The sequence below is a fragment of the Oryx dammah genome, unplaced genomic scaffold (assembly GCF_014754425.2).
Source record: "Oryx dammah isolate SB20612 unplaced genomic scaffold, SCBI_Odam_1.1 HiC_scaffold_5, whole genome shotgun sequence".
Classification (NCBI taxonomy): domain Eukaryota; kingdom Metazoa; phylum Chordata; class Mammalia; order Artiodactyla; family Bovidae; genus Oryx; species Oryx dammah.
This window is the reverse complement of record NW_024070189.1, coordinates 65,722,153-65,733,855: the sequence shown is the minus strand read 5'-3', so window position 1 is coordinate 65,733,855 and position 11,703 is coordinate 65,722,153. Positions and strand designations below refer to the sequence as shown.

The window sequence follows — 11,703 nt, the reverse complement described above, 5'->3', positions numbered from 1 at the left end:
AGTCTTAAGTTTTCAGAACCCTTTCTAACAGAACTAGCATTACACAAAAGGTGTGCAAGCCATCAACTACCTCTTAGACAGTTTTCTCTTGACTTTCCTGAGGGGAGACGGGGCCTCTGGACACCCAGTAGAGAAGTCAGCAGGGTTCAGGCTAGCTGGGATGATAGGGTCTAGAAACAGACCCCCAGGCACGGAGAGTTTTCCTGTGGTCAAGGCTAAAAGTGGGCTTTAGTCGGCAAAGAATGGCTTTTCGGGGAAATGGAATTGGGGACAAACGATTTGGGGAAAAGCAGTTTGGATTTCTATCTCCTTCCTAGAAGTCGGTTGTAGAATTAGATAAAAAATTTAAACACATATTTAAAAAACAAATTATTTACAGAAGAAAACATCAAAATGTTTTATAATTTTGGAGCAGGGAAGATCTCTCAGCATAATTTGAAATGCAGAAGCCATAATTGATAAATTAATGACTGATAATGATTTTAAATGCCTGGCAAAAATAAAATTAATAAACACACAAAAATCCACATACAATCCAAGTCAAACCCAATAACAAGTTGGAAAAAATACTTTTTTTTTCTTCACAGTGGGATGATTTTCTTAAATCTGTTCCTAGAAAACAGTAACGCCAAGAACCCAATAGAAAAATGGACAAAGAATGTGAAATACAAATGGCTTTTAAATAACTACTGTTTAAAATAGTTTCCAGTTTCAAAATGACCATATTAGTGATAGGAATGATCAACATAAAAAATATAAGTCTGACAGAAGCACTGAGATGTTTGATTATATTTCTAGGAAACACAAATGAAGCTACAATGAAATACTATTTTAAGAGATCATATGCCCATTTACAGATCTATGAAAAGCCCTTCTGCAGTAAGGAATTCAGTTTCCAGGAATACCCGTACTTAGAAGAGAAGTGTATGAGGATACTGGACCTAGCAATGCCTGTTACAGACTTGGGGGGGGGGGGGGAATTTCCACAGAAGTAACAGGAATAACAAATTACAGTGCTAATAAAATATAGTGCAGCCATTAGAAGGACTGAATCCAATCTGTGTAGGGGTAACTGAACATTCTCCAAGCCACGATAACAGGATTACACTTCTGTATAAACTCTTTGGCTACACATGCACTTTCTCTGTTGACACCTAAGAAACTGCTTGTCTGTGCCGGCGTGGACGGGAACACTGGAAGCCAGGTGGGAAGAGCAGTGAGTTATCACCCAACACTCTTATACTCTGAAGTTTTTACTCTGTGCCTGAAAACATTTCTGTTCAATCGTAAGCCGTCGTTTTGGACTTGCTGCACCGCGGAGCCCCAGCCCTCGGGGAACTTGCATTCTGATGGGGTGAAAAGCAGGCAGGCTCTGTGACAGGTTTAGCAGCGGCGGTCAGTGGCAGCACAAGGCATTAGGATCAGGGTAGGGGCTTGCGGAAGGAATACTGCAGCTGACGGCCGAAGAATCGGACGTGCTGGGAGGGATCGGTAAAGACCGGGCTACTTAGGTCACCAGGACCAGCCAGTACAAAGGAGGCTCTCTGCTCCCGGGGGTACACACCCACGCTCAGTTTTGCTCCCAGACATCCTGGATTATCAAACGGGAACCTAGATTCCCAGCGGGAGGGCTCGGGGACTCGGGAGGGACAAGCCTGGGCACCGTCCTCGGTCGGGGACCGCAGGACCAGGGCTCCCGCCGGGCCGATCTCGCGTGCCCGGGGCCACTCTCGGCTCTCCCAGCACCCCAGGCCCGAAGCCCTGTTGAGACCCACAGAAAGCGCTGACACACACCCGCCGGCGTCGGCCAGCCCGCTGGGCGCGCCCCCACAGCCGGGACGGCGGCAAGGGCAGGGCCGGCCGCCGGGCCGCCGCCACTTACCGGCCAGACAGTGGCCTCCAAGCCTGCCACCGCAGCCAAGCGCGCGCCACCCCACTTCCGCTTCCGTTCGGCCTCCCCCTTCGGCGTCACCCCCCACCCACGCCGAGACACCGCCCCCTTCTTTAAAGGGGCCAAGGACCCTGAGGGAAAGAGGCGGAAGCAGCGGTGGCTCCCGGCCTCACCACTGCCTGGTGTCGGGCACAAGGAGCTGCAGCCCGACTTCGGCGTGGACAACAGGTCGCCCGTCTCTGAAGCCTTCCGCGCTCTAGAGCGCCGCCCTTAGAGGTCGCAGGGGGCACTCCGGGGGGCGGTGGTGAGCCGGGCGTTCTGCCAGGGTCCTGGAAGACCTAGGCCGTCCTTGTCTTTAAGGGCATCCCCCGCGGAGTATTGAGCTCAGACTAAGGTCTGGAGGTGTGCTGCAGGAGTGCTCCTCGTGACCCCATTCCTGGGGAGGCCGCACGGAGCCTCGGACCTACCACTGCCCTCCACTGGACGCAAGCGTGCAAGACTCTTCTTGGTCCTCTGCCCAGGGGGAGCTAACCCTAACCTTGCGATGTCTACCACACAGGTACGGAAGGGTACCTGTCTCGCTGAGGGTCCAAAGCCGTCCCAGCCTAAACCCGCAGCGGCTACTTCCACCCCCAGGGTTGTCTTGCGGAAAGGGAGCCAACCACCCTCCCCAGGCGTGCCCTCAGAGCCCGCAGGGTCCTAGATTCGAATGCTGTCGCCCCTCCATCACCACCTAGGCAACCGACAGCCTCAAGGACCGAAACTCTGACCTGGCATCTGCAGTTGTGAACTCCCTTGGAGGGTTAGGGACAAAGCCTGGTTCCCCCGTCTTGGGCTCGCTGAGCCCCATGGAGAGCACGCACAAGCCAAGAAAGGAAAAGGAACCTTAAAATTTTAAATCTTTAATTTCTGTTTTCACGTTTTTCCTTCGTTTTGCTTCCAAAAGGAAAGGTGCGCATAGCTCCGTCACCTGTACATTGTCCACGGCTCAGGGGCTGGGGCAGGTCCCGACCCCTGCCGGCCGGCTGCCTCTAGGGCGTGGGGCGCCCGGGGGGTTCACATGCAGCCCCCGGGGCCGGGGCAGGGTCCGGGCGCCGCCTTATTGCTGAGGTCCTGGCGCGGCTCGGGCCGGCCACGAGGCTAGGCGCGCTGGCTGGGCAGCTCCTGGGAGATGAAGCGGCGCAGGCGCTCCAGATACTGGCTGTAGAGCTCGATGTCGTTGTGCCCGGCGCCCTCCACCCACAGAGGCTCCACGGCCTTGGGGCAGCGCTCGTAGAGGGCCAGCCCGTGAGAGAAGTCGATCACCTCGTCCTCCGTGCCGTGGATGATGAGCACCGGCGACGTGATCTTGGACACCTTCTCGATGCTGTGGGGAAGGGCACATTAGGCCTCCGCGCCCCTCCCCACCCCCCGGCCCCCCCCCCGCCCCCCCCCCTCCCCCGCTCACTTGGGAAACGCGTCAAAGCAGTAGGTCTTCTTGGTGTCCGGGAAGGCGACGCGCATGCCCGAGGTGAGCGGCGAGTGCAGCACCACAGCGGCGCACTCGTAGCGCGAGGCCAGGTCCACCGTGGGCACCGTGCCGATGCTCTGCCCGTACAGAACTATGCTGTCCGGGCTGATGCCGTACCTGGCGGCGGTAGGGGCAGGATCAGCAGCGAAGCAACTCACACACCCCTCCCACTGCCTCCCCTCCATTCTTTGCGCAGGCTCCAGGAAATATGATAGGGACCTGGGACCCTCCCCTACCTGCCAGCACTGAGGGGGTTGGCTCAGCAGGGGAGGCAGGATCCCCAGGTGTGAGGAGAACTGATTGCCCACAGCCCAGACCCTCAGTTTCGATAGCATCTACTTGGTCACACCTGGGCAGTACACCTGTGAAGGCCCTACCAGCGCTGTGGTTCCCAGCGGCAGGTCCCTGGCGCTTCTTCTGCTTCTCTGGTCACCCGACCTTCCCGACCCATACACACACTAGACCAGGGCCACATGCAGAACCTGCTTGGGGCCTTCCTGCCGCTGCAGTTCGGAAATTTGACAACCCTTCCTGGTCCCACTGCAAGGGGGTGTGTCTTCCAGTCACCCTCACCCACTCCCTTGGCCTTGGGGAATGAAGACAGTCCTGCCCAGTTATCTCAGCCAGTATGCAGCCCCTCAGGTGCTTAGTAAAATGTGGGTGAGCAGGAACAGTGGCCCTGAAGGGAGTGAGTGGTCACTACCTCCTTCCTTGGGCATCTTTCCTATGCCCCTTTCCCCTCTACTCCACACAGACCTCCTGGAGCACACCTCAGCGCAGTTCTTTCCTGACCACTCAAGGACCCACTCACCACCCTCTGGGTATAGGGGGTCTCCATGCGCTTCCCTCCACACATCCCCAGCTGTGATCTCAAAGGGAGTGCCCCTCTTCCAAGTGGCCAGGGCACTTGGGCCCCTGGGCACCCAGGGGTCATCAGCACCTGTCCCTGCCCTCTGCCCCAACCCCAGGCGTTGGGGATGCCACCCAACCTTGTGCCAACCCCTCTTGGCCACTCCACCCCAGTCTGCTCCTTGGTTTGCCAGGAGCACCGCTGTGCTGAGCACCAGCCCGGTCCTATCACCCAGATCCATGCAGGACTCCTAGCTGCACCTGGCTGTCTCTACCTAGACAAATGCAGCAGGTGCTGGATTCCACAGCTTTTCCAGCCCCCTTCCCCGCCCTGCACCACTGCTCGCCCTCGTAATGATTCTCAATTGTTGGGGCTGAGGGACAAGGTTGCTGGAGGTCAATGCTGGCAGCAGGACAGATGGATGGATGACAGAGCTCAGAACCCTCACCCTGCGGCAGGGCATGATTCTGCTAGCAACCCCCAGCCAGCGGGGACAGGCTGAGGCAGCTGTGTGTGGAACACTTGCACCAGGCCACCCAGCATGAGTCCCCAGTACCACAGAGGTGCCAGGGGACCCTGCTCCCAGGGCCTGCATCAAAGACTCCTGGTGCATCACTACAGCAACCAGGGCCCCGCCTCCCCAGGGCAAGCTGGCTATGGGCCCTGCAGGAGCTGGTCGCACCAGTTGGCTAGGCAGGGCCGAGGTCAGGCCGCCCTGGGCAGGCAGAGGGCACCGCCTCCGGGAGGCTAGGGGTCAGGTGCTCCCTCCAGGGCAGCATGGGGCACCAGGCCACAGGTTGTGTGTGCTGGCTCCGAGACTGAGCCACCTGGCTTCAGTGAGCAACCATAGGGTGGAAGGGGGCTGCCAGGACCTGGATGACAAGGGCAGTGGGCTCCAGGGGCAGAGGCGTAGACAAGATCACAGAGACCCTGTCTGAGTCAAGCCAGCAACTGTGCTGGGTACTGTGCCTGGGGAGGCCCAGCCTCTGCTAGCTGACCTCCCATAGGGGCTGTTTTGGGAACTAAGCTGTCTGACAACACCTCCAGGCCCACAGACCCTCCCCAGAATGAAGCCAAGCTCCACAACAAGGGGTCTGGCCCCTCCCCACCCTTCAAGTGCTCCCTTAGGCGTGGGGATCTCCGAGTCCTTTCACACCACCCTCACACACCACGTACCAGGCCCAGGAGAGGCCTGAGTCCTCTGCCTGACTTCTCCCTCCAGGCAGAGCCTCAGTTCCCATGGAGAGAACCTCAGGCCCTGTCCCTGCACCTCCCAGACTGCGGCTCACAGATCATCACTCCAAGGAGGGCGGAGGGCCCCCATCCAGCCTCCCTGCACACCAAGCAGACAGAACTCGGGTCAGGCTTCACCCTGCAGCCCCCAACCTGGGCTTCTTCCCACAGGATCCAGTCACCTGGGAGGAGACGCGCACCCCTGCCCCCCCCTTGCAGCCTGGGCTCACCTGGTGCGCAGGGCCTGCCAGGCAGCGTCAATGTCAGCGTACAGGTTCTTCTCGGAGGGTTTGCCGGAGCTCACGCCGTAACCAGAGTAGTCGTAGGAGAAGATGTTGCAGTTGATGCGTGTGCCTAAGCCGATGTAGAAGCTGCTCATCTGGCCCAGGTCCACTGCGTTGCCGTGCGAGAAGAGAACTGTGTACCTGGTGAGGCGAGGAAGTACAAGTCAGAGGGTGATGGAAGGAGGGGGCTGGAGCCCTTACAAAAGGAGCAGAGGATTGGTTCTACTCACTGGGACTCAGGCCAGAATAGACAGTGAAGCCTCAGGCTCCCATCCTCCAGGGGACCACCCAGTGTGAGCCCGAGAAGCCACAGTGACCTTCACATCAATGGCCCTGGGTGGCAGCTGCCTCCCCCCGGAATCATTCCTGATGGAGAGACTCTGAGAGCTTTAAGATGGTGGTTCATCTCCCTGATGCTCTGAACCTTCCTGGAGGATGAGACTGCGGGGCTCCGACCACAGGGAGGTTCACTGCGGGGCGACTCTTCCCTCTCCAAGGGAAAGGACCAGGGCCCTAATCTCTGCCCAGGGTCCCACGCAGCCCTTCCAGGCAGTCTGACCAGTCTGGATCCTGGTTGACAGGCTCCTAGAATCTTCTTCCTCCAGCACCACTGGGCCCCAGCCCAGCCCAGCCAAAAGGTAAAAGCCTGCCCTTTGGACCTGGCCTCCTCTGCAGGCAGAAGCAGTTGGAAGGCCCCACCTCTGTGCCACCCTGGGGCTCGGGGAGTTAGACCTGGCCCCAGTTGCCAGCCTGGTCTCAGGGCCACCACCCGAAAGCAGGTGCCGAGGCCTCACTGGGCACTCAGGGCTCAGGAAACTGACCCAGGGCATGTGAACACTGAGACCCAGAGGCAGGAGGCTCCCAGAGAGGGCCCCCAAAAGGCTGCACGTGGAAGGACCCCAAGCAGTTTCTCGGTGGCCGTAGGCAGATCTCATCTGCTGCTCCTTGGCAAGAAGAATCTCCGGGACACCCGCCCAACCAAATGGGCTTTCACTGGCTCTGGCCCTCTGGTGGTCTCCATGGGCCACAATGAGAGGCTGAGAACAGAGCATATCTGGGGCCCCCATCCCAGCTGGCCCCTCCACCATAGGGGTTGTGTCTGCGCGGCTCACCTGGCACCAGGCACACAGCGCACGTACATGCAGGAGATGCGGTTGCCCCGGCTGCTCTTGGTCAAGAAGACCTCGATGGTGTCCAGCTCACGCTGGCTGTACTGGAAGTCAGCGCGCTCCATCAGATGGAGTTTCCAGCGCCCAGGGGTGCCAGCCAAGGCCCGCAGGTTCCCTGAGGGGGCAGCCCCGGCCCCACCAGGCCCGGGCTCAGGCTCAGGCACCAGCGAGTAGGTGGGCTCCGGAGGCAGGAAGGCGAGCTTAGCGGCAATGCGGCCAGGGCAGGGCGGGCAACAGAAGAGGCAGCAAAGCTCGGTCACTGACAGGCCGTTCATGGCGGGGGCCGGGTGCCGGGGCGGGCCTCACCCGGCAGGGGAGGGCTGGGGGTGCTCGGAGACACAGGCAGGGGACAGGGCGACCCCCGGCCACTGCCCCAGACAAGAGCCCCGTTAGGAGGCCGTGGCACAGCCCCATCGCGGTCCAAGCTGAGCCCTCAGGAGCCTCGCAGCCTCGCGTGTCCGTGTGGCACAGAGGGAAAGCCTGTAGGGGGACAGCATGGTGTGGGGTTCCCCTGGGGCTCCCACGGGTCCTAAGCCCTGGGCCTTCCCCTCCGCCCAATCTCCACAGCTCCATCCACTGCCCCACGGCCTGGCCTGCCCTCCCTGGGGCACCAAGGCCTCCCAAGTGACCCTGGTGGGACCTAACCAGCCCCCTGCCTGCTACCACACTTCCTCAGCCTGCAGGTGACTCTTGCCATTTAACCCCATTCATCAATCCAGCCTCTGCCTGCAGGCTGTGCTGGGTGATCAGCACCCTGGCTACCCAACTCTCCCCAATACTGCCCCTGCCCCAGGTCCAGGGAGACCAGTACCCCCAGACCTTTGTCCACACAGCTGGCCCAGACTCTCCTCCACCCCCTCCCATCTGCCACCCCCAGGTGACACAGCTCAGCCGAGGGAGGACAGACTGCTGACCACAGGGACCCGGGAGCATGCTCCCAGGGCCTGCGATGTCCGGAGACAGGAGTCCAGGCAAAGGAAATACAACAAACAAAGGCTCTGGGAACAAAAGCAGGATACATCTCCAGGCTGGGAAGGCCCAAGGAGCCGGGACAATGGCTCTCTCCTGTGCTTGGGGCCAGGCCCCAGTGGGGGTTGGGGTCCACAGGAGCCTGGGGCACCTTCGCCTGCTCCGCCAACTTAGGGGTCTGTGGCCTCGGGGAAGTCACTTAGCCTCTCTGGGCCTCAGTTTACACTTCCATCAGTACAGACACCACACAGGTCACAAAGAGAGTAAATGAAATGAGGGGAAAGAGATGGGACAGGCAGGGCTCAGGACAGGCACAGAATGTCCTGAACGCGATCTCGAGCAGACTACAGCTGAGCTGCTAAAGCAGCTACACTCAATATGCACGGAGCTGCCAACAGAGAGGCTGGAAGAAAACACAGAGGTCTGAGAAAAACCTACTCACTTACTACGTTGTCCTTACAGCCTGTAACGAGGGAGGGACACATGTTCACAGCTCACTGTTGGCAGCAGAGCACCTGAGCCTATTGTTTCCCGGCCACAGCATTTGAAAACCACTGGGCCCGGGCCACATGGATGCAGAGCAGGTTGGTGCAGTCCAAGGCCCAGAAACACACCTGCCCCCTGCAGACCTGTGATCTGAGACTAGGGGCCGCAGAAAGCTACATCTCACAGTCACTTGGATCAGAGGCACATGGAGGGGTATGGGAGAAGGAGGCAGGGACACAGACGGCCTCCAGGAGCCCCCCAGACTCCCAAGTGGGATACTTGTGTTACGTGCAAGTATGTTCAGAAGGGAGAGTCTATCACATTGGTTCTCAGACCAAGGCAAATTTACCCTCTGGGGACATGGGCCAACCACTGGAGAGACATCTATGGTTGTCGTGACTTGGGGGGGTTACTATTGGCATTGAGTGGGTGGAACCCAGGGATGCTGCTCAACACCCCACGGTGTCCAGGACACACCCCCCAGAGTGTCAATCAAACTGAGGCTGCTTCAGCATATTCTCAGAGATGTCCAGGCCCCAGCAGGTTGACATTCCATTGGTGCTTTGATGGCATGGCAGGTCTGGAGTCTGGGCAACAAGGTGAGGCTGGTTTTGAGAGGGAGGCCTGGCTGAGAACCAGTGGGCAGGTAGGAGGCCCCTGGAGACCTGAGGATGAACAGGCACCCCAAGATGGACAAGGGCCCGCTGACCAAGCCAGAAACAAGGATGCCATCCTTAACACCTCCCTGCACCCTCAAGACCAGCCCATCACAGGGCTTGCTGACTGCCTCTCTCCCTCACACCACCACCTGGGGCACACACAGTCTTCTTCCTCGCTGGCTCCCCCCTACCATTGACCACCGCCACCCTGTTCCACGCTGTTCTGCCCTCTCCAGCCAAAAGATCTTTTCACAACACAAATCTACCAGCCACTGGGCTGTTCCAGGGGTCCCACTATTTTTATGATGGAGATCAAATCCCTCACCACTGTCTGCTGTGGCCGACCTCTCCAGCCTCCCTTGCTCATCACTAACCCACTTTCCCCAGGTCCTCTCCTGCCTCAGAGTTGCAGCCCCATCAGCTCCCCTAATCGCACGGCCTGGGCTCTTTGTCCCATTCACCCTTCACATCTCCCAACGCCCTTCCAAACAGGTTAGTCCCTTACCCAGAGGCTCTAGGCTCCAGAACTGACTCCACAGCTTGTATGTATAAATTCAGCCTTCACCCCCCGCCCCCCAAAAGAAACTCCATGAGGGCAGGACCACCACCGGTTCTCACTCAATCAACAATGGCTGAATGAACAAAGGACTCGGGGGAAAGGGGGTCTCTACAGTCTGCCATGCCTGACAGAGAGCAGGTACAGTCTCTTCTTAGCCCTCCCAGACCTGGGACCTCCCGCAGTCTTACACGGATATCAGTGAGGGTGCCAGGTATCAATAAGAGTGCCGGCCCTCAAACTGCAGAGCACACCTAGATGCCTCACTGGGCAGGCACTCCCAGCACTCAGAGCCCAGTGATTCTGTCCACAAGCACATATCCGGCACCCCGCTGCCAGGCCCAGTGTGGGCTGCTGATATCATGAGGATCAACAAGGAGCCAGGCAGTTACAATTCTCCAAGACGACCTAAATATGGACAACTGTGACCGCACCTCTCCCAGTCAGTCTGAAAGGCGCCTGCAAAGTGCCTGGTGACAGCGACCAGGACAGCGGGGAGAGGATAGTCAAACCCCAGAGGTGATAGAGGGTTCCAGGAACTAGGGGTCCTGGACTAGACAGACACTGGGAGCAACAGTGAGCAGAGGGGTCATGGAGAGAGCTGGGTCAGGCCCCGCCCATGAATCCTGCTGTAGAATTTGAGGGAAATTCATCCTGGGGGAAACGGGGAGCCTAAGGAGTGGGGGTCTGGGGTGGAGCCCATGGGTTAGGGGCTGTGGATGGTGCCCTGATAGCAGCCTGCAGATGGGACTGGAACAGAGGCTGGGAAGCCTGCCCAGGTGTCCAAGCCGGACGCAGGACGCCCGCGAAAGGGCAAAGGTGTCTTGCAAACGTTTAGGAAGCAAGGCTCGGCTCCGGCTGCTGTGGCGGGAGAGGGTGTCAGGCTGGGGCATCTGTTCGAAGCCGGGGGTCAGAGTCCGCTGCTCGGACAGCGCACTCCTCGAAGGCGGGGCCGCGTCCCCGGGAGGGTGAGCGCATATCCCACGTCGGAGGACTGAATGGACTGCGGACGGAGCTCTGCCAGAGTCGGAGACGCTGTCCCGCGGTCCCGGGCCCTAATCAGTGGTCCTCCACCCGGGACCGCGGCCGCCCCGGGAGTGCGGGGTCTCAGGGACGTCCGGCCGGATTGCCCCAGCCTCGCGGCCCGGCCCGGCTCTCCAAACGGCCGCGGGAGGCAGAGACAGCAGGAGGCACTCAGAGCCGCCAGGCCAGCCCCTGCTTCACACTCACCGCCGCGGCCTGCGCCCCCCGGCCCCGGGGCCGCGCTCCATGGCTCCCGGCCGCCCGCCCGTCAATCCCTCGGCGCCCCGGACCGGTCTCCTGCGCCGCCACCGCCGCCGCTCCCCCGCGGGCGGAAGTGAGCCTCACTCCCGCGGCCGCCCCGGAAGTGACGTGCAGGTGTGCGTGGGGAGCCGGAGGGGCCGGGGGCCTGGACCGGGAGCGGGCGCGGCTCGCGTCCGGGGGCGGGGTTAACTTTCGTGGTGGGCGGGGTATTTGTGGTGGGCGGGGCGATTGGGTTGGCAGGGGCCGAGCTTCAGGTTCCAATCAAGGTTTCTGGGAGTGGAGACTCATAATCGTTCACTTAATCTTTCTCTCATTCCAGGGCTAGGACTCTTGTGAGGAACTTTTCTGGCATCAAAATTTATAGGGTGCCAAAAAACTCAGTAGGGTTTCCCAGGTGGAGCTAGTAGTGAAGAACCTGCCTGCCAATGCAGGAGATGTAAGAGACTAGAGTTGGATCCCTGTGGTCTGAAAGATCCCCTGGAGGAAGGCATGGCAACCCACTCCAGTGTTCTTACCCGGAGGACCCGTGGACGGAGGAGTCTGGCGTGCTGCAGTCCATAGCGTCGCACAGAGTCGGACACAACTGAAGCGATTTAGCACAGAACAAAAACCTCAGTGGTCAACATAAGAACTATTTTAATGCACCACTAAAAAAACAAAGTTTTGGGACCGAGTTCACTTTCACTTTTCACCTTCATGCATTGGAGAAAGCAATGGCACCCCACTCCAGTATTCTTGCCTGGAGAATCCCAGGGACGGGAGGAGCCTGGTGGGCTGCCGTCTATGGGATCGCACAGAGTCGGACACGACTG

General features: G+C 59.3%; 1 protein-coding gene and 1 long non-coding RNA gene across 2 annotated transcripts; one reads left to right on the top strand and one right to left on the bottom strand.

The window, feature by feature from the left end:
* The first annotated feature begins 2,015 nt into the window (after positions 1–2,015).
* Positions 2,016–2,797, top strand: LOC120863682. Its single transcript, XR_005721057.1, has 2 exons — positions 2,016–2,450; positions 2,629–2,797. It is a non-coding gene; the product is annotated as an uncharacterized LOC120863682 (long non-coding RNA).
* On the bottom strand, positions 2,778–11,001 carry ABHD17A (abhydrolase domain containing 17A, depalmitoylase). The gene is made up of 5 exons (XM_040240135.1): positions 10,838–11,001; positions 6,881–7,417; positions 5,715–5,909; positions 3,339–3,518; positions 2,778–3,257 (listed from the first exon to the last, which is right to left on the bottom strand). The coding sequence occupies exons 2-5, from the start codon at positions 7,210–7,212 to the stop codon at positions 3,032–3,034; spliced, it is 933 nt and encodes a 310-aa protein (XP_040096069.1). The 5' UTR covers positions 7,213–7,417; positions 10,838–11,001; the 3' UTR covers positions 2,778–3,031.
* Positions 11,002–11,703: the final 702 nt, after the last annotated feature.